This window comes from Delphinapterus leucas, chromosome 8 (assembly GCF_059928025.1).
Source record: "Delphinapterus leucas isolate spDelLeu-1000000601 "Yukka" chromosome 8, BTC_Dleu_Yukka2, whole genome shotgun sequence".
Taxonomy (NCBI): domain Eukaryota; kingdom Metazoa; phylum Chordata; class Mammalia; order Artiodactyla; family Monodontidae; genus Delphinapterus; species Delphinapterus leucas.
This window is the reverse complement of record NC_143136.1, coordinates 5016057-5038679: the sequence shown is the minus strand read 5'-3', so window position 1 is coordinate 5038679 and position 22623 is coordinate 5016057. Positions and strand designations below refer to the sequence as shown.

At 47.9% G+C, this 22623-nt stretch overlaps 1 protein-coding gene across 12 annotated transcripts in view; it reads left to right on the top strand.

The window, feature by feature from the left end:
- The window catches only part of AGAP1 (ArfGAP with GTPase domain, ankyrin repeat and PH domain 1), a 556588-nt gene that overhangs the window by 391222 nt on the left and 142743 nt on the right, over window positions 1-22623 (top strand). For 7 of the 12 annotated variants that reach the window (XR_016394007.1, XM_089916180.1, XM_089916182.1 and 4 more), the window contains one exon: window positions 7262-7420. The exons of the other annotated variants lie outside the window; for them this stretch is intronic. Coding sequence is in view for 6 of the 7 variants with exons in the window: in XM_089916180.1 (XP_089772306.1) it covers window positions 7262-7420 (159 nt within the window). In the remaining variant the exon portion in view is untranslated. The remainder of the gene's footprint in view (window positions 1-7261; window positions 7421-22623) is intronic. 12 annotated transcript variants of the gene reach the window in all.

Below are 22623 nucleotides of genomic sequence, written 5' to 3'. Positions count from 1 at the left end.
ATTTGTTGTATTTTTTAGATTCCACATTAAGTGATATCATATAGCATTTGTCTTTCTCTGTCTGACTTATCTCACTTAGCATAGTGACCTCCAAGTCCATCCATGTTGCTGCAAATGGCAAAATGTGGTTCTTTTGTATGGCTGAGTAATATTCCTGTGTGTGTGTGTGTGTGTGTGTGTGTGTGTGTGTGTGTGTATACACCACATCTTCTTTATCCATTCATCTGTTTATGTTGGTGTGATTTTAATCCAGAGGGACAGTGTTAGGTAGTGTCGCCTCTTTCCATATTATTATTTACAGAGATGGGCCCATTCCAAAGTGTAAAATAAATCTACAGTGTTCCATGAAGTTTCTCCTGAAGCTTCCAGCAGGCATGATATCCTGCCTCTTTGACCTTCTCACGGCTCTTGTATTCCTTGCCCTGCGTTTTGGCCACTCGTGGGCTTGTCTGAGACCTTCTCCTGGACCGGACGGTGGCTGGTCCAGGGACTGTCTTCTTCATCGTGCCCAGCACAGCAGGGGTTCCATGCAGTGAGACAAGGAAACGTAGTAGTAGGTCGGTGTTAGAACTGGTGGCCGGGACCGTGCAGGGTCCGATTTTACCCTCCCTGCAAGTTCAGCCAGCCTGCCTGTTTCCTGGATGGTGAGACCCCTGGGTCAGGACAGATGACAGCTCGTTACTCACAGCAGTAGCAGTGGCCAGAGTCTCAGCAGTGTCGTGCACCAGTTCCCTCGGGGCCAGGTGACACCAGCATACACAGTGCATCACATTACAGGAGAGGAAGCCCGAGCTTAGGAAACCCCAGTCTTGTATAATGGGGTACAGGCACGCCTGCCCAGCCTTTGCCCTGGAACATGACGTTATCATCCCAACATCACACAAATCCGCCCTCCTCTGGAGGAAGACGGTCTCTCCATCAGCCAAGTCTGTTCACACTGCACAGACATTCCTGAAAAGATCATCAGAACAAAAAGTTGCCACCCCCTTGTGCCATGCCATGAGGGACCCGTGGACCTGTCTACCAGCGGGAGGGGGTCTCCTGGGAGAGCTCAGGCCCAGGGAGGGTGGAAGACGGGGATATGAGGGGAGAGAAGGGAAGGAAAGATGAAAAGTGCCCTTCCCACCCACAGGCAGGCACAGCCCTGGTGCGCATCTCGGGGAGGTGAGCATCCACCCGCCTCCTGTTAAGGCCTTGTGTCTGCTCGGAGCTCAGTGAGCTAGAACCAGTTGTTAGACCTGCCCCCTGTGCTCCAGGGGAGGGGACGTCCCAGTCTGGCTTGTGGAATCTCCTCTCTCTAGAGAAACACAGACGTGCCTGAAAGACAGCAGGTTCCAGCCCTATTCTGAGTCCCCCCTGTTGGAGAGACCCCAGCCTCTTGTCTTGTTTTCTTGAAATTCTGTAGCAAACAGATACGGTTTAGGTGGTCAGCTGCCTGGGAGAGGAAGCAGTCTTTCTCCCCTGGGCATCACCAGGGCCCTGGTCGGGCAGGGCTCCTCTCAGACCGTGTGCCCCTGCGGTGATTAGCTAATCAACACGGCAGCCGCCCCGCCCAGAGCGAGGTGTTTCTGTGGATCGTTGTGGGCCATTTGGGCTTTAGATCCCCAGCTCTTCTCTTGATCACCGGGCGCCGAGGCCTCTGCCTCACTTCAGGCTGACCCTGACTGCCCTTAGAACAGTGTTTAGGCATCACTTGATCGCAGGTGGTCTTGATTTTAAGACCCTTCGCTCTCAGGGAATCAGATAAGTCACAAGTGAGAACTCCAGATCCACAGCCTTAATTAATAACTTATTAATGTGAAACGAATTGCCATTCAATGAGAGAGGTCACCCTTGAGTACTCTGAGAGGAGAGAAGGTGATTTGAAACTTAGCATCTCCTTATATGCTTAGAGGTGTTTTCAAAAGTGGTGAACACTCCCTGAGTGCTAACACGTAGGGCAGAAGCAGGGACAGGTCAGTATTACTTGACCAGTTAGTTAGGTTCATTCAGGAACAGAAATAAACTTAGGCACTAGCCTCTGTTGGGTGTGTGTGTGCGTGCATGCACTTGAAAATAAGCATCAGAAATTATGACATAAAATGCTGTCATTAGATTTTAACTCTGTACAGTTACTAAAGATATTCATGAAACAGTTGGAGGGTAGCTGGTTGCTTTGACTGAAGGATTTACTCAAAGTAAGTAGAAAGGCCTCAAAATATGACCACTGGCCCAAGACTGCTCATGCTTGGGACAAGATGTGTCATGAGCCACGTTAAGCCAGCAAGGCTACTCTCACAGTGTCGTGACCAAGCCTATGGACCACTGGTTTGCTTCAGAGTTGGAATGTGTGTCTTTATGCATTTACATTTACAGGCAAGCACCTGTTTGTGGAACTCCAAAGTATATATATTTAGGGCAGAAACAATATTTCTTACCCTTCACAACTTTTTTTGTTTCCTTATGTCACAGGTGATCTTTTATTATTTGATTTTCAGAAACATTTTAACTGAAATTAAAGTGAATGGGCATGTATAAAAAAAGAGATATACTCTCTTGAGAGAAAATGAGACATGTTTTCCTTCTGAAATGAGAATCGTCCTCTGTATATTTTTGGAAGATTTTGTAACTCGTGGTCACCAAAGATCAGGAACTAGGCAGGCAGGTGATTGAGTGAAACTGGGGGTGGGGGGACAGGAGGGCTGGTGTGGGCCCTGGCTTCTTGCCGTGTAGATTCAGACACAACCCAGACAGATGCAAGGCATGGAGTCAACTGACTGTTTCTGAGCATAAACATAGGCCCGCGGCTGCCACATATTCTTATTTTTCAAACAGTGCCAGAAACCACAGATTTTTAGACACACACTCTCAAATTTAATTCTACTTAAAAAAGAAATCATTTCCCTCTAAGCAAAAACACATCTATGAGCTCAACCCAGACGCCAGGCCCCAAGATTATGGATCTGTTTTAAAGTTTTACTTCTATAACCATGTGTCCATGTACACACATTCATTTGGTCAGAATTCAGTCATGGTGTTGTGGTGTCTCTGTTTAGTCTGACAATTGGGAATTGGGTGTGGTTGGGATAAGAAGACCCTCGCCAGCTGGAAGGCCCTCAGGGTGGGCTTTCTGAATGATTCCATGCAGCTGTTTTGGGTTTCGTGCGGATTCTGCAATCAGACACCAGGACCACACAGCCTTGACAGGAGTTTCTTTACCCCAGAGATCTCAGTTCGGTTCTTTGGGGGCCCCTCAGGAGCTAAAGCCCAGAGTGGAACGTGCTGGAAATTCCATTCGACAAACAGCTGGAAGTTTAAAAGCCAGATGTGTGATCGGCATCACATGGTTTTTCATTAGCTTGTACATTTTAAGGAATCTACTCTTGCCCTGGTAGACGTTTGGCCTTAAGATGAAGAACTTGTCATCCTAAGACTACCTCTTTATCCAGTGTCTCTGTTTGAATGTTTCCTGCGTCCCTGACCCAGAGCTCAGATGGACTTGGCTGTCCTGGGTGCCTGTGGCTACTTATGCCTGGACTTTGGCACCAAGTAGTCAGTGCTAGACGCACTAAGATAATCCTCTCCACCTTTTGACTGGAGTATGTCAGGAGGGTCTGGGGCTCGTCGTCCTCGGAGCCACACCCGAGACAGAGCGAACAAGGAAAGGGGCACTGCTGGCCTCATCTGCCCAGAGGCGGATGGATGGTGAATTTACTTTTGGTTTTTCAGGTGTTTTGCCTTGTGTGCCTACAGGTGGCATGAAATGAGCTTTTGTGGACAAATCCCACCCTTGATAACGACTTGTCAGGGGTACAGATGAGCGCTGAAGGGAGGAAGGAATCATCCCCCTGACACGCGCACCAAACAGTAGGTGTCCCCGTGGGCAGCACGGGCTCAGGGAGCCCGGCTCAGAGTGGGGTCGCAGCCCACATGCAGCTTCTCATTGTGCTTTTTCTCCTGTTCTCTTTCCATCACTTCCTTTTCCTTCCACCCACCATAAAAATGTTAGCTTTTTTTTTTAAATAAAGCTCTTTTTTTATACAAATAGTTTTTATCTATTTATTTATTTACTTACTTATTTTTGGCGGCACTGGGTCTCTGTTGCTGCGTGTGGGCTTTCTCTAGTTGCGGCGAGCAGGGGCTACTCTTTGTTGCGGTACGTGAGCTTCTCATTGCGGTGGCTTCTCTTGTTGCAGAGCACGGGCTCTAGGCGCACAGGCTCAGTAGTTGTGGCACGCGGGCTCAGTAGTTGTGGCACGCAGGCTCAGTAGTTGTGGCACGTGGGCTCAGTAGTTGTGGCTCACGGGCTCAGTAGTTGTGGCACGCGGGCTCTAGGCGCACGCGGGCTCAGTAGTTGTGGTGCACAGGCTTAGTCTCTCTGCGGCGTGTGGGATCTTCCCGTACCAGGGCTTGAACCCCTGTCCCCTGCATTGGCAGGTGGATTCTTAACCCCTGTGCCACCAGGGAAGTCCCTTAATGTTAGCGTTTTTATGAATTCACGTGGTGAAAGTGGAAGGGGCCTCAGAGCCTCAGGAGGAGTTGTGAACCCCTCTTAAATGGTGGGCGTGTGGGACCAGAGTCCCCACAGGGAAGGGAAGGCAGAGGCCCACACCCTCCTGCTCAGAGGGGTTTCTTTGCAAAGGGACAGAGGTGTGGGCAGAGAGAAGCCAGGAGGTAGTACAGGCACCAGGGCTGGCAGAGTGGCACCAGGACCACCACGGACCCGAAGGGAAAGGAGGGCGGGGGTGGCCCAGGCGAGCCTCCAGCGAAGGGACAGCTAGCCCAGGGCGCCCGCTCAGGGAGGGGGGCCAGGGATGCACATCCCCACTTCACACTCCTGTACCTCCCCCTCGTTCAGCCCAGCTGGGAGCCAGAGGTAACCCAACAGGTGCCCTCCTCAGAAGGGAGTAGGGCATAGAAGGTGTGGGGAGAAGGTGGTGGCAGACGCGGGTGTCAGCACAGGGTCAGGAGGAGACCCTGCCATGCTGCCCGACAGGTACGCCTGGTCAGCTGCTGGGCATGCTGTCTGGCTGTTACAGTGTCCTATCGTACAGGGATCTGGCCGAGGAGAAGCGCACCCAGAAGACAGCTCCAGGGCGCCCTAAATGATGGATGGCACGTGGAGAGAACCCGGAGGAGCCTGTGGTGTGTCCCTTAGCACTGCCTCTCTGAGGCTTGGCTACTCTGTACCTGTGAGATGCTACGCACCTGGCCCTGCTACCCAGGCTGCTGAGGACCGGTGCTGGAGCGGGCGCCAGCTCTGGCTGACGCTGCCATTCAGGATGCGCGAGTTTCCGCGTTTTTAGGGCTCGGACAGGTCCTGAAATCAGAACATCAGAGTTGGGAGGGAGATGGGAAACTGGCTCAAGACCCTCTGCAGCTCAGCCGAGGAGCCAGGGCGGGTGCCCTTCCCGGGAGCATCTTTGATCTCAGTGGTCCGCGGCAGGGAAGAGCTTTCGTTGTAGTTTTTGTTTCGTGTCCATGGTTATTTTCTGGTTTAAGTGTTTGGTTTTTAAATCAATCAGAGCTCTCCTGCAGGCCCACTCATATTTTTACGTGTGCACATGTCACCTGGGGCTCTTATTAAAAAGCAGGGGCGGGCTTCCCTGGTGGCGCAGTGGTTGAGAGTCCGCCTGCCGATGCAGGGGACACGGGTTCGTGCCCCGGTTCAGGAAGATCCCACATGCCGCGGAGCGGCTGGGCCCGTGAGCCGTGGCCGCTGAGCCTGCGCGTCCGGAGCCTGTGCTCCGCAGCAGGAGAGGCCACAACAGTGAGAGGCCCGCGTACCGCAAAAAAAAAAAAAAAAAAAAAAAAGCAGGGGCGGGGGTGAGGCCAGGGAGCCTGCCTTTCGAAGACGCTCCCAGGCGGTGCAGCTGCTTCTGCTATGAGGCCCGCACTTGGGAAGATATATGGGCTCCCATTCTTCCTTTCTTAGGTGGTACTTTTGGCTTTTTTTCTGGAATCCGGTAAAGCTGCCTAGGAATACTTACTTTTACGACATTCAAAATGTACCCAGTTCCCACAACAGCGTAAAATCGGCATCATTTTTTAAGGTAGAAATATATTTTTCAAAGCAAAATCCTTCCTCTTCGTTAACCGCTTGTTTGTCCTATTTGCTCACGTCTGTGTTTCATTGATGATTTTTGTCACTTCCGGATGCTCTGTGCGATTACAGTGAGGACCTTGTTTGTGGTGGAGCCCTGGTTCCTACCTCTGGCTGCTCACCAGAATCACCGAAGTCCCTTTGAAAATGCGTATCCCCTCAAGCTCTATCCCCCGACCTCCTGAATCGAAATTTGAATTTCTTGAAGCCTCTATTTTTAAAAAGCTCCACGGGTAATTCTGGTAATTGGCCAGATTGGGGAACTACTAATACAGTCTGTGTATTTAAAATCTTGTGCTATGAAAACCTTCTATGAAAACAATTTTGAACTTAATTGGTTCCAAACTAAAACAATGGGAGGAACGTTTAAAAAAAGAAACCTAATACCTTTGAAGATCTGCCTACAGATCTAACAAACGAACTCATTGGCAGCAAGGTATGATTGGCTGAGCTTTAGAGAAAGGCACTTAATTATGTTTTTGAGTCTAAAATTGGTGTGACCAGATAGATCATAATTCATTTTGATGTCGAGCAACTGATTCAAATCATTAAGTATACGATGGAACCATTTTCCATCGCAGTCTGTGTGCGTGCTGTGAAGTTGCTAAGGTTATTTTTCCTCTGCGTGGTCTTCTCACGGTTAAGAGTAAACTTACCTGGTTGAAGAGTCTGCGTTTCCAGCGATGTCGCATCTGGCAACTTTGATTTGTGTTGATCATAAAGTATAGCTTCCCCGCGAAAGTAATCCTCTGGTATCAGACAGTTGACCCCCGACTGGTGATCATTTCATTTCCATTGATGTGTGGATGCAGCAGGGCTCCTTCAGTGCCCGGCTCGCTGGCCTGCCGGGAATATCGCTTTTCCCAAAAGTGGGTCTTTTGTCTTCACCGCTACTCCATCTAGAGATGGCGGTGGTGGTGGTGTGCATCTTTGTCTTGGATTGTGGTGGGTGTAGCCATCGGAAGCATCGGGTTCCTTTGTCAAGCACCATAAGACCTGCTTCACCCTATTTTCCTCTGGAACATTGTTCCATGTGATGCTTCCACTTGCCCTGTATCGGGACGCCGGCTGCTCTTGGTGTCAGGTCCACGGTGTGCAGGCGTGTAAGCCCCTAGACTAACTCGTGCCGGTTCGGGTGTGCAGTGCGCGCTGGTGTTCACCTGACTTGTTTATTCCTAGGGAATGTCACTAGTGCGCCTGGGTCTCAGATGGCGAGCGGCGTCAGCCTGGGCTCCTTCAACAGCCGACCGGACGGCATGCAGCAACGGTCCTACTCTGTCTCCAGTGCCGACCAGTGGAGCGAGGCTACGGTCATTGCAAACTCAGCCATCAGCAGTGGTAAGAGAGGGCACAGCCCCACGGACCTGCGGCCACCTCGCGGTCCTCGGTTGTAAACCAGGGGCTGGACGTGACGCCCCGAGCTCTCCGAGCTCCGCTCTGAGGGCGGCCACCCTGTCGACGATGCCTGGCCCGCCTTCCACCCATGGAGCGCTTTATCCTTGATCGGCTGTCTCACCCACAGCATCTCGTGACCTTCTTTGGTGCAGGGAGCAGTAGATGTTCGTTCCCACTTGACAGATTTGGAAACTGAGACGGCAGGCAGGGCTGAGACCCGACTGCAGGTGGTATGCCCCTGATCACACTTTCCTACATGATGTGGCCTACACTTTCCATCATTAGTGTGCATTTTATGTGGTTAGGCTTTGCGGTGTTTTTGCATCAAAGGAAAACACATAATTCATTCTCCTTATCCGTTTTCCAAGATTCCTGGTATATCATCTAAGTTTTGGAGAGTCTTCCCTCTTGGCTTTTTTTTTTTTTTTTTTAAAGTGTGGGCAGCTTCTAGGGAAACAAATGTGCACACTGGAAAAACTACCTTGACAAATGTGTGAGTGCGTGAATTATGCAGCGTTGAGGCTGCACTTTACCACAGCATGCTTTGCCTGTGGCATTTTGTCTATGACCTGTTCACCGGTATTTAAGGAATTCCCACTGTAGTGTGTCATCTCTCAGACAGGGTTTTAGAGTAATTTAGCATAATTTGTCCTAATTAAAAGATTCAGCATCTGGTGGACCCAGAGCTGCTGCGGCAGGACGTGTGCTTTGGATAAACATCATCTTATTTCTAGTTACTCCATGCTCCTCCATCAGACAACGCCGAGCAGAGGCCTTAAAGAAAAGGCATCTGCAAACCAAGGAGGAGTGAGGTCTCGGAAGGCAGCTCCAGCGGGTGCCGTAGCGGCGCGGGCCTGGGGCGTACGGACGGCATTGCCCTGTGCCCAGCACGCTCCCGGCTCCTTCCTCAGACAAAACAGGATGCTTCGGTAGAGAACGAACGTCTACCTCCAGCCTCTTCAGGGACTGGGCTTTCCACCTTCCGTCTGAAATCATGACAGCACCTTAAGACGCTCAATGAAGAGGCTAAAGTCATTATAAATTAACCGCGTACAGTTTATTCCCTTGTAACGCGACAGCTGTGCGTTCATAGTCGTCAGGTGCCCCGGCAGGCCTGGTGCGGGCCTTCTCAGCAGACACGTCCGTGCTCCAGGCAGAGGCCCCCCGACCCGCCGAGCAGGCGGCCTTGACCTCTGCAAGCCTCCGTGTTCTAATCTTAAATGGGTGTGTTCTTCTCTCCCTTGCGTGGTCAGTAGGTATGCAGGGCAGTGTCCGTCTGTGGCTTCTGTCACTGAGCATCTACTGTGGTTGCCATGGTTACTTTTTTTTAGGGGGGCTGGCAGTTCACATGCTTAATTGCATTATCAAATACTTGGAAATGCAGCCGTTTTTCGACGAGCATTACCCTTACTGTCTGAGTGGGTTCATTCTGGCACCCTCTGAGAAGGGGCGCTCCCACGTTTGAGGGGGGCAGGAGTCGTCAGCTGGCTCTTCCCGGCCTGGTGCACACACCGCCTTGCCCGGCAGCACCCTTTCTAAAGCTTTCCTCTTGTGAGTGAGAACTGTGGGGCCACCACCACAGCCTGATTAGGGCGGCGGTCTCTAGGTTCTGTTCCTTATGCGCCATAGGAGTTATATTTGGGGAGGGGATAGAAGAACAAGTTCCTAAGCAAGATCCTCACCCCAAGTCTTTGCCTCCCCCCACACTCAGAATATTCCTCCAGAAAAAGCATTGGAAGCAGCCTATTAACCTAAAATCCACACTTTACAGATATTCCATTCGCATAATTATCTCTTTGATAAAGACTCCCTAGCTAACTTTCCCTCTACCCAAGAGCTCTTTGCATCTGGTCATGTGTGTATGCCAAGGCACCTCCACACCGTCACATCAGGGACTCCGTGAGTGCCAGACCCTTGATTTGCTGAGAAGCCTCTTCCCACGGAAGGTGATCGTATTGGTCCGTACGGGCATATTTATAAAGTACCTGTATGACTGAGGTTGCCTACGGGTGAACGCTGTTTTTAAATTTACAGATCGATTTCTCACATGCCAACGTCCCGGGTGTCCATTGTTCTATCACATTGTGTGTTTGTGAGAGACTGGACTAGCTAGGCTTCCTGATGCCCCAGAGCTTGAACCGTGAACACAGGAGATGAGAAACCAGTCTGTGCCCTGGTACGAGCCTACTGCGGGATGTGGATGGAGAAAGCCCGGGGTGAAATTGTGCAGGTAGTTTAAGGATGGAGAGAGTTAATCAAGGAAAACTTCCCAAAGAGACTGAAACTTGAGCAGTGTTTCAAGAACCAGATGGATTGTGTGTGTGCAAAACCACAGGAGGAAGTTCTAAACATGAAGGCAGTTTGGACAGAGACTTGAAGAGGAGGAAAGGGCAACGTGGAACAGTTGAGGGGCCACAAGGAAGTGCAAGGTATTAGTTGGAATGCAGGAAAGTGAGGACAGAGAGGAAGAAGAGAGATGAGTATTAAGGGGTCAGAATCGCACAATTAGTTAGCATCTTATTTTAAGGCTTACAGCTGACATTTTAAATTGCAAAGATCCAGAGAGAAAACAGAATGTTGTACAGAAGTAAGATTCCTATAGTTTCTCAGGCATCTTCCTTGACGCCTGTATTTTCGAAGGATGGATGGTATGTCACACCCAAGATATGATTGAAAAGAGAAACAGTAGTAATGATAGCAAGAGCTAATATTTATTGAGGGCTTCATATGGATTATCGCATTTGATCCCCGTGGAGTGGATACTGCTCTTAGCTCCATTTTCCAGGTGGGGAGACTCTGGTACAGAAGGGTTCAATATTGCTTGTCCAGAGTCACGTCCTGGTAAGGCTGGGATGTGAACCCAGGTGGCCTGATTCTAGGCCTTAGAGTCTACGTCAGCACTTCTCAAGATATGCTTCCCAGACCTGTGGCGGCAGCATCCCCCGGGAACTGGTTAGAAATGCAGATTCGTAAGTCCCATCCCAGACCCACTGAATCTGAAACTCAGGGGTGGGGCCCAGCAACCTCTGTGCCAGCAAACCCTCCACGGAATGATGCTGCATGCTGAAGTTTGAGAACCATTGCTCGAAATCCTTGCTTCTGAGTGTGGTCCACAGACTGACTTGTATCTGACAGCCCCTGGGAGTTGCCTAGAAATGCAGAGTCCCAGGCTCCAGCAAGACTTCCTGGGTCAGAGTGCACGTTGTCAAGAATCCTGGGCCATTCGGGTCCACCTGCATGTGGAGTAGCCCTGTCTGCCTGTGGCCAGAGTAACGTCCTGGCTTCCCTCCCGTTAGTACCATCCCGCCAGACGCCGAGCAGTTGTTAGTAAAATCAGGGCACAGGATCTGACAGCTGACTTCAAGAAAACACATTTATGAATGGATTTCAAGACCTCAACTTGGGCATCCACGTTCCCTGCCATGCTTGGAAAATAATCACAAAAGAAACAAACAATGATTAAGAGCTCTCTGTCATGCTTTTTCTCTTTACGTCGCAGTGAAATACAAACTCCACCCTCTTTTTTTTTTTTTTTGTTAATCATCTTCTCTCCCTCACCCCAGTCTCTGGTTTGGATGTCAGGGTCATAAAAAAGCTTACACTGTGCTAGCAGCAGGGACAGGGAGAAGTAAGCAGCTTTTGAATCCAAATGACCATGTGTTGGTGAATATGCCTTCCCATTGTCCCACATTTTTATTGTACATGATAATACATGACATTGGGGTTCCATTTTTCCCTGCCCCCTTGTCCACAGTAAATTAAGACTTTGGCTCCAGAGAACTCTGTAAAGTCTTCCCCTTTAGATGCACAGGTACCCTGGGGGTTTCTGTCTTTTAAGCAGCTGTGAGCAACTCCTAATTAGATAGATGACTTTGTGGTGTGTGAAACTACAAAACAGGAGGTTCTGGTTAAATTAAGGGGGGAAAAAGGAAGAATCCATTCTGTGAAATGCAATGCCCCACTGCTTTATGACTATTACTGCTGTAAGGTTTTACATTTAAGTACCTGAGGTTTAAAATTAGATGTCTAATATAATTTGGCGTTGCTAACGTGAGACCCGCATCTGCCCTTAGAGGAAATGCAGACAGCTCAGCTCAGGGTTTCAGGTTGCTGTCTGCCAGCTTGCAGCACAGAGGATTGGGTCCCACCCCGACTAAGCACCTCATGCTGCTCAGCGTAATTTTTTAAATGCAGAAACATATTCATCTTGAGGTCCTGCGTTGAAAAAGGCTGTTCCAGTAGTACATGAAAAATTAATTTTTTTACATTTTTCCTCACTCTCCTAAGTGTTTGACAGAAGTAATTTTTGCAGCAAGAGAGAATAAAAACTGGTGGCTGTAAATTCCTGTCCTGGAACCTCTTGTGTAGATTCTTTATGGACCCAGAATTGATCTACATGTCGGACCCTGTTGTGGTTTAAACTGTTTATCACGGTAATGGCAGGAGTGAGCCTGTGGACACCAACTTATAATCCTGGGTGAAAGAAATTGGTGTTTGCAGTCAATGAAGGGGCAGCTCAGCTTTATTGATAGATTCAGAACAATTATCTCTGCAACAACTATTGGCTGAGAATTCTCTGCAATTGCATTGCGAGCCTGTGATTTTTTTTTTTTTTTGATTAAGCATTTCTCTATAGGTAATTTTCTCTAGAAGTGCTAGCCAAGAGTTAGTATGACTGTGGGTGGCAGGGGACCCCCGGGGGGGTCATTTGTAGTATACTTAGTTGTCATATCTTGCTCCGAGGCAAAATGCATTTTCGGGTGCATCCCACCTGTGCTGAGGGCCCGAGCCAATGCCTTGAACCCTGTGCATCCATCTGCGAGGGGTCCTGGCAGCCTGCCACACCATCTCCTGCCACTGCCAGCTGTGGGCCGAAGGTCTCAGTGGTGACCGTTGCCGTGGCAGCCAAACTCCCCGCTCCTCTTGACTGTCAGGTTGTTCTGATGGCTCCACCCCATCTCTGATTGCTTCATTCCAAGAGTTAATCTTCTGCCACCCTGGCTGCCCGTCACCGGCAGTACTGCACTGCTTCAGATGACTCTTGAACATTTCACTTCCACCTGCCTCCACCAGGCCACCGTCCAGCCTTGTCAGCCCCAAGTATAAAAACCATACCCATCTTTCACTCTTCCCACATGGAAGGTGTGTGTGTGCCCATTGCCTTCTAACCATTTAACCACACACCTTCCCACCAGAATCTATGGTTATTAGACAACCAATCTTGAATCTGAAGCGCTTGCATTTTTGCTAACTTTTAAATATTTTTTGTCATCATGGACATTTTTTACAAGGCTTGTTTTAATGGTAGAAGTTAGAAACACAGGTTTCAGCTCTTGCCGTTGTGTCCTGCACTTCCTTTGGTTTCTCCTTTCTCATAGAGCCAGCCCCAGGAGGGGCAGGCAGCCCTGCATTTGAGATTACAGAGAGCATGCCGTAACTTTGGGTTCTGGGAAGGTTTACTGTCAGTTCATTAATTTTAATTTTTACAGCTTGAGCACTTTTTTTTTCTCTTCTTGGATTCTATGCTAACAATTTTATCATGTGACCAGCAGGTGGCGGTAGTGTGACACTACAGCTCACTTTTTTTTTTTTCCTTTTTAATTCAAGTATAGTTGATTTACAATATTGTGTTAGTTTCAGGTGTACAGCAGAGTGATTCAGTTATACATATATATCTATTCTTTTTTGGATTGTTTTCCATTATAGGTTATTACGAGATACTGAATGTAGTTTCCTGTGCTATACAGTAGGTCCTTGTTGGCTACCTATTTTGTGTACAGTAGTATGTATCTATTAATCCCAAATTCCTAATTTATACCCCCTGTTTCCCCTTTGGTAACCATAAGTTTGTTTCCTATGTCTGTGAGTCTGTCTGTTTTCTAAATAAATTCAGCCGTAGCATTTTTGCGGATTCCACCTGTAAGTTATATCATACGATATTTGTCTTTATCTGACTTACTTCACTTAGTATGATATTTTCTAGGTCCATCCACGTTTTTGCAAATGGTATTATTTCATTCTTTTTGTAACTGAGTAATATTCCATTTATATGTATACCACATCTCTATCCATTCATCTGTCAATGGACATTTAGGTTGCTTCCATGTCCTGGCTATTGTAAATAGTGCTGCTATGAACATTGGGGGTGCATTTATCTTTTCAAATTAGAGTTTTCTCTGGATATATGCCCAGGAGTGGGATTGCAGGATCATACGGTAGCTGTATTTTTAGTTTTTTTAAGGAATCTCCATACTGTTCCCCATAGTGGCTGCACCAATTTACATTCCCACCATCAGTGGAGGAGGGTTCCCTTTTCTCCACACCCTCTCCAGCATTTATTGTTTGTAGATTTTTTGATGATGGGCATTCTGACTGGTGTGGGTTAATACCTCATTGTAGTTTTGATTTGCATTTCTCTAATAATTAGCGATGTTGAGCATCTTTTCATCTGCCTGTTTGGCCATCTTACGTAGAGTCTGAATTTGTACAGCTGCGTCTCTGTGTCAGGAGCTTGACATCTAATGCCCATTTCCTGAGACTCATTATCCCTGTTTCATAAGTGAGGTTCCAAAAGGTCGAGAATCTTAAGACCACACTCTTAATAGCCAGAATTCAAACCCAGGTCTTTCTGATTCCAAAGCTTACAGTTTTCCCCTCTGCTATTTTTTTTTCAAGGAGAAATGAATTCTTAGTATTAAAACAGCGTATCATAAAAATTGTTTATCTTTTCATAGAGCTTGCTTTTTAAGGGGAGGTAGACATTTTCCCTTCTCTCACTTCTGCTGCACTTTGCCTTTCTCATCTGTTTCTCCCAAATCTTGGCTGGCATTCAGAAACCATTCCCTGGGGGTTGTCATCAACCTTCAGCTAAGCTCAGTATTAAAGGACCTGTGGGCTCTCATCTCAAAGCTGGGCACGCCCGGTCTCGGCCGCTGCGGTCTGTTCCCCCCACCAGGCTCGTCGGCCTAATTAAAGGGATGACCCCAGTTCCCTTCTGCAGGCAGAACCTGCTTCCCTTTCTCTGCATGGGACCGAGGAGAAAGCAGAAGCTTCCTAGGGTATCTGGCCGCAGGGGGTAAAAGGTGTATTTTTTTCCTCCCAATCAGAACGCTGTTACTTTGTACTTTGCCTCCTCAGTTCCTTCCTAACAACTATTTCTAGCAGCAGGTGCTGACTAGGGGAAACGCTGCCCCAATATCAGACCGGGAGCAGGAGATTGCATACCTGCAGGCCAGCAATTCTCTTGCTGCCTGGCAAATGTCTAGAAATCATTTTAAACAGTTGTTAGAGCAGGATACCGTTGCCAGTTGCTACGGTACCTGGACCATATCTTTTGGTCTCTCTGGCCCTCGGTATCTTCATCTAGACCAGTGGTTCTCAACCAGGGGTGATTTTGTGTGTCCCTCCCCTGGGGACATTTGGCAGTGTCTGGAGACAGTTTAGGTTGTCACAGTTGAGGGGGTTGGAGGGGTTTTCTACTGGAATCGAGTGGGTGAAGCCAGAGAAGCTTGTGAACGCCCTGCAGTGCACAGGGCAGCTCCGCACGACAGAGGACCATCTGGTCCAAAGTCAGTAGCGCCGAGGTCCAGAAACCCTGGTCTGAACAATGAAGACTTGGGTTTTATGGACCCTAGCAGCCACCGTCACTGTGCTCCACCGTGAATTAAATGATAATCCTTCCCAAAGAAAAGGGAGGCCGCTTCCTTTCTTGAGAGAATGACTACAGCCAACCCAAGCAGTGCCTTGCCCGCAGCGAGACTTTCAACTCAGCTTCCCAGACCGTCCCCCGAGGCAGAAGGCGGGGGTTGTACCAGCCCCCCGTGGCAGTTCTGCTGCTACTACCAGTGATGATGTCACATGACCTCCATCCAGCACTCCCTGCCTGTCAGGCACGAGGACCCGGAAGAGGAGGGCTAGTGCCATCCCCATCTGAGATGAGGAAACAGAGGTGGCAGCAGGCCGGTGGCCAAGGCTGGATTCCATCTCAGGCTGTGTCTCAGCCTCCACTGTGCTGTACTTTGAACCACCACGCTCAGCTGCCCCAAGAACTCTGCCTGAGGGAGACCCGGGGTGGCCTTGACCGTCGGCCTGTGTTGAGGACGCGCGGACGACACACATTGGCGGGCGTAATCTCAGCATCCTCCCTATTCAGAGACCACAAAATGGGTCAGGGCCGACAAAGTGAAACTAAGATAAATATCCTGCATTCAGATTCAGCCAACCAATTGTGCACACGTAGAATGGGGAACCCTGCCTCGACGAGGCTGACCTGGGTGTAGCTCATCTGCCGAAATGCCGTCGAGACTTACTCTGCCCTAAGAGAAGGAGAGGTCTCTTTTGCGGGACCACATTTCCAGAAGGACACTGGCAAATGGGGATTGTTCACAGCAGTGGATGGGGATGTAGAGAAGGCTCAGGAACCCATGTCAGAGATAAGGATGGAGGAATTGGGAGGTGGGAGGGGCCTCTGGGGCACGGGCGTCCCTGGTCCTGCTCTGGAGGGTGCTTTTCAAAAGTACTAGCTCCTGGGGCCAAGGGCTGGAGATGGGCTTCTTTGGCCCTGGGGTGGAGCCTGCGCACCAGATGTTCCCAGGGGGCTTGTTAGGTGCAGCTGGGATTGAGATCCACTCTTCTGGAGCTGGGGTCGGGGTTGAACACTGCGTGCGAATGGCGGTCAAGGTAACAGATAGGAGCCTTACCCTGTGTACGTCCAGGGAATTGAACTCGGAACAGTAGGTCAAAGTTAACAGGAAAGAATAGTGACAATTTTTTTTTTTTTTTGCGGTACACGGGCCTCTCACTGTTGTGGCCTCTCCCGTTGCAGAGCACAGGCTCCGGACGTGCAGGCTCAGTAGTTGTGGCTCACGGGCCCAGCCGCTCCACGGCATGTGGGATCTTCCCGGACCGGGGCACGAACCCGTGTCCCCTGCATCGGCAGGCGGCCTCTCAACCACTGCGCCACCGGGGAAGCCCGACAATTTTTTTTTTAACCTTTATTGAAGTGTAGTTGATGTGCTACTTTCTGCTGTACAGCAAAGTGAATCAGTTCTACATATACATATATCCACTCTTTTTTAGATTGTTTTCCCATATAGGTCATTACAGAGTATTGGGTAGACATATACACACTACTATATATAAAATGGATAACTAATAAGGACCTACCGTATAGCACAGGAATTGGGACAATTTTGACACAAAGTAGCGTAAAGTAATATGATAGAGCATAATTTTTCAAAATGACTCTTTCAAAAATTTTCCTCTTGAATCTTTCACTTTCTCCCTCACCCGATGACCCTCTTTAAGTCTCACCAGTGAAATAGGGGAAGGCACATACTCATCTTCCCAACCCCACGCCCCAGCTGCACCTGGAGCTGCAGCCTCTGCGCTGCTTCCTGCTGGCCAGGGGATTGGGGGGGCGGGGTCCCTGCCCTTGTGAAGTGTCGCTCCTTCCACCTCTGGACCCATCACCTCTCACTTCCAAAGGACTCTGCCTCTGCAGTTACCCTGTCTGCTTCCTGTACCGTTAGATTCTCCCGGATGTTGGGTCCCTCCGTTCAGCAGACAGGCCTGCTCCAGCATCTCCCATCCTGGCTCCGTGGCCCTCTGCCCTTCCAGCCCCTTCTCAGCCTTCTTCTCCATACACCCTCCTGGGACTCCTGTCTATACTCAGTGTCTCCAGCTACTCACCAGGTGCCTTCTCTTTGATCCGTCCCGATCTGTCCTCCCTCCCCGCACTGCCCGGACACTGCTCTCATCCAGTGCCTGGCCACCCACGCTGTCCACCCCAGGTACAGCATGGTTCCCTTCGCCATCTGCTTCTTAGCGATGGGGAGCCCGGTGACCGCTCCATCGTGCTGGAAACTCTCTCTTCTCTTGGCTTCTCTGATGACAGAGAAGGGAAGAGTGTGTGTGAAGGCTGGGAAGGGCATGTGTCTGGGGAGATTTGTGGCGTGGGTAATGAAGGGACTTAGCTGGAGACAAGGCATGAAGGTAGGAAGGGTGATTAGAAAAAGGATCCACAAAAGGTCTGCACTTGAGTCTGGGCAGTCAGGTGCCCCCCTCATGATTTTCAGGGAGCAGTGATTGTGACTTTTACAAGCCAACTCCTGAGTCAGCATGGGTTATCATCTGGTGTAGAAAGACGAGGCAGAGGTGGGTTAGGAGAGAGGGAGGTAGTCCAAGCCCAGCAACCCCTGATTCTCCTGGAAGTCTAGAAGTCTCCAGTAGAGTTGTCGCTGAAACTTGCATTTCCCATCCCGCTGGTATTTTTAGTAACATCATTTCTCATTGGTCTCAGTGCAACAACGTGTTATTAATGTAAATTGTTAAAGCTTCCTAAAATACAGAAGTCTAAAATTTTACAGTTACTTAGTTTTTTTGTTTTGTTGTTTTTTGGTCCCAGCAGTTTTAGCTGCAAACTTTCAATTTTAGGGTAATTTTTTTAACAGATAGAAAGCATCATTTACTGTCCCACATCCAATGACTTAGAGGTGGAGTAGCATAAAAAGATTTGTCGAATGTATATAATGCCATTTTCCAACTGGAAAGAAAACTTTCAGTGAGCTTTTGTATTTGCAACATTAAACCATCTGATTTTATAACGCTGTATATTTTTAAGCAATATAGGACTTTTTCTCGTGATTTTATACCACTTTGGGGCCAGGAAAATATTCATTTTTTATTCCTCTGCTTTGCTCAAGTCCTCAACCTAGGAATCAAATAGCTTAAGAAACTTCAGTGATACTGTCTCCCTGGTGACTTTTTCAGTTATTAGAATAAAATTTGGTCAGATCTCTTTCCATCCTTCCCTTGCTTCCTGTTATTTACAAATGCATACAAAGAGGGAAAGACCTAAAGGGCTTAAAATTTTTTAGATACTGATAAGGAAGAAAGGAGTGGAAGTGAAGGTAGCAGAGAGGAGTGGTTATAAAAATACAAGTGGTTGTAATATGGTTAGAAGGAGATAGGTAGGTGGATAGATGATAGATAGATAGATAGTTAATAGACATAGATAGATAAAGATAGATAGGGATAGAGAGAGATTGTGGGTGGATGGATGGATGGATGGACCAATGGACAGATGAGATTAGGTAGGTAGATAGGGTAATAGATGATAGATAGGTAGATAGATAGATAGAGATAAAAATAGGGAGATAGATCAGGGTGGGTGGCTGGCTGGCTGGATGGATGGATGGATGGATGGATAAGATAGGTAGGTAGGTAGGTAGGTAGGTAGGGTGAGAGATGATTGATAGATACGGCTGACAGGTAGCTTTGTACAGATCAGGGTCATCATCAAACCCTCTGTGTATTTACTCCTTTAGTACTTGTACATTACTTTGGTTTTGCATTCTTAAACTTCTTTCAATGAGTATATCTTTCCTTACATCTTTGCTTTATTATCTGACAGATAAGGTTATTAACAGAAAGTGATATTAATATTAATTACATGATACTAAAAATTTTATGTCATGAGGAAACAGATGGTTATTTTAAATGACTTAAAATTTTACTCTTTTATAGGAAGAAACATTTTAAACATATTTTGTTATAAATGCTATTTTAATTGCTACATTATTTCTGCAGTGGGATTTTAAAAATCTTACTACATTTGCAGGGAAATGTTTGTCTACATCAGAATCTCTTAAAATGTGTACTTATTTACAAGGAAATAATTATAATTGAATTTAAAATATAGTATTGGGGAGCTTGATATTATTGATAAGTACCTTACGCAGTTCCCACACCTGATCTCTCCATCTGGTCGCAGTTCAGGATCTCGGCTCTGATGTGAGAGTTGCTCTCTGCAGCATTTAGCCAAGATCGCAACCATATACCAGTTACCTTTTCACACAGGCATTCTATATTTCAGAGTGTTTATAAGCATATAGTCCCTAGCTGAACTCTGAAATTATAAAGCATTGCTACTTTGGAAATGTTTTCTATGTATCGTGTAATTAGAAAACAGAAAAATGTACTTCGGAATTTTAAGCTTAATTTTACAAGATTGGGAAACTCGCCTTGCAACCAGCTGTTGGCTCTTGGTTCATTTCATAGCAAGCTTTGCACTGATGCAAAAAGTGAAATAAGCATGTCCACTCCCCGAAACAGCCCTCAGAGATCCTCTGTCTGAGGGCTGTTTTCCTTCTATGTCAAAATGTCCCAGAAGCACCACCTCACCGTCTCCCTTCGAAGACCCCTTTATGGTGAGGGCGCAGAGGGAAATTGAAGTCTGGGGGCCCGTAAGGCCCCCATCAATCAGAAGGCAGGGGTAGCGCCAGCAAAACATGCAGTTCAGGCCCCAGATGAGATTCGTAAGCCAGCAGCATCCATCCGAGCCACCCATTCTGGAAAAATTATCATCCTGTGATACCATCTAAAGCAGCCAAGGCTCGGGTTATTGCCTGAACAAGCACCTGGTTTTTATTTATTTAATTTTATTTATTTATTTATTTATTTTTGCGGTACGCGGGCCTCTCACTGCTGCGGCCTCTCCCGTTGCGGAGCACAGGCTTCAAACGCGCAGGCTCAGCGGCCATGGCTCACGGGCCCAGCCGCTCCGCGGCATGTGGGATCTTCCCGGACCGGGGCACGAACCCGTGTCCCCTGCATCGGCAGGCGGACTCTCAACCACTGCGCCACCAGGGAAGCCCCAGCACCCGGTTTTTATTCACGTCTGTCTTCCCAGGGCGCTGGCAAAACTGTAAACCAAAGTGTTAGCCATCAAATCACGTGAATACGAGTTCCTGGACAGTTAATTTTTTTTTAAGAAATTATTTGTCCTTTCAAGCAATATTCATTTTTCCCCCCTTAGCACTGTGTTCATTATGCTCTGTTTTTCACTTTTAAAATTCTTTGATTTCTAGAAGCCTGGACGATAGATGTACTTGTGTAAAAAGTGCCACCAGTCAATGAATGTGACATCCATCCGTCATGGGGCTAAAACACAGAGTATCCCATTGGTGTCAGTTATGCATACTTCAACCTACTCTAGGAAGCCTTTCTTCCTCCTTCTAGCAAGTGGGTTAACTACCTTATCCCTTCTTTCATTTTTTGCAATAATAACTTTGCATTTTCCCTAATTATAAAATGTTACATTTTAGAAAAATTTAAAAAGCAGAGAAGCTTTTTGCTGTTAAAAAAACTCCTACCCTAAAGCTTTTAGTTTGGGGGATGTGTCCCCTTCCAGTGCATATGTCTGTGTTCTTACTTATTTCCAAAAGTTGGATTACATCGTAACTGGCTTTAATTATAGATGTGTTAAGTTTCTCTATCTGAAAATAGTTCAGGCATAGGAAGCCATCTCTGTGACGAGCAGCAGCGGACTGGTTAAATGAATTACAGTAAAGCCCCACAAAGGGATGCCACATAGCCCTGAAAATGTTGCCTTCCGTGTAATAACTTGGAAGGATGTTCATGTAAACAGTAGGTGTCACCGTGCTGTGAACCGGCTTCAGCATCACTCTCGTGTGGTCCCACCCACTCTGGGGCCTGGTCCCGTGCCGAGCTGGGGAACCTCTCCCCATGCACACATGGCCTCCCTGCCCTCATGTCCCATCAGATACCACCTTGTCCGTGAGGCCTCTGTGTCTCCCAACTTAAAATTGCCCACAGCCCTCTTCCCCACTTTACTGCCTCCATACCACTCTCCCCTTCCAACCTTCGTAATTCACTTGTTGATTTTATCATCTGTCATCTTCCCTACTAGAATGTACGCTTCTTAAGGGCGAGGACTCCATCTAGTTCACCTCTCTTTTCCCGGGGCTGAGAACGGGGTGCCCAGTGAGCTTTCCCTCGGGCTTATGTAATGTACCGATGCTATCCGCCCTGCAGTAGCCCTGGATCAGTGCTTTAGACACATTGCTCATTAAACCTGTTACAGTTCTGTGTGGCAGTGCTCTTATCCTCATTTTAAATGAGAAAACTGAGCCTTAGAGAGTCTGAATAACTGGCCCCAGGTCACACAGCTGGCAGGATCACGTGTTTTATGCGTCGATGGGCTGGGCAGGGTGTGTGTAAAGGGCTCCTGGGTGGAAAGAGTGTGGGGTGAGGGAGTTATACGAGATCTTAACTGTTTTTCCCTTGTTCTCTTTTGAGCTTTCAGAAATGAATACCTATTATTTATGTAAAAATTTTTAAAAGTTATTTCAAATATGAATTCTGTAGTTAGAAAAAACACAAATGAAGCCATGAACATTTGAGAATTTCCACTTGCACTTCGTTAGTAGCAAACGTAATTCAGTTTGCAACTTTAATTGATCAGAAAAGCGTGGTCCTTGACTGGCATTGGCAAAGCCACGAAGAAGAGAGCAGGCGGGGGGCGGGGGCATTTGAGGCTTTGAGGGCAGGGAGCAGAAGGGGAGCTGGGACTTGGTGGGGCAAACAGAGACCAAAGTCAGGATGCCTGAGTCCCTGTCCCCATTCTGCCACTTGCCACACAGGGGAGACAGTTACAGAGATACCAGGAGACCCAATTCAATTCAGAGCAACTGGGTAGAGTCATGGGGAAGCTGCGCAGGGCCTGTCCTGTGTCCCGGAAAGCAGATGTTGTACCGGCAGTAAGTGGAATTATTCACATGCATGAAGTGTCCATGGTAGAGGATGAATCACAGTTTCATTGCATTTCATTTCGTTGCATTGAGCAAATTGCAATGTTTAATAGTCAGTGAATGTTCTCATATGCGTGGACCTAGAACAAGGCTCTGAATCCCGGTCCTACCCAGCCCCTGGTCCTGCCCGGCCCCATCTCCTGCCCACACAAGCATGGCTTGAACGAATAGGCTTCTTCCTGAGACTTTCCAGATGTGAAGTCAGATACTTAAGTATATAATTTTGTTACTGATTTTCTTTCATGTATTAAAGTTGAATTTGTGGGAATTCCCTGGTAGTCCAGTGGTTAGGACTCTGCACTTCCTTTGGCAGGGGACATGGGTTCGATTGCCGGTCAGGGAACTAAGATCCTGCAAGCCGCCACAGCATGGCCAAAAAAAAGTTGAATTTGTAAGAACAATGGCTGTAACACTTCAGAAGAGAGTGGTGGCAGGGCTGTGCTTTTCGAAAGAGCTAGAAGATACTGTGCAATTCCTAATTATCCCTCATCCCAGCCTAGTTTTCTGCACTGTGTCTCCATGTCATCACTGTGC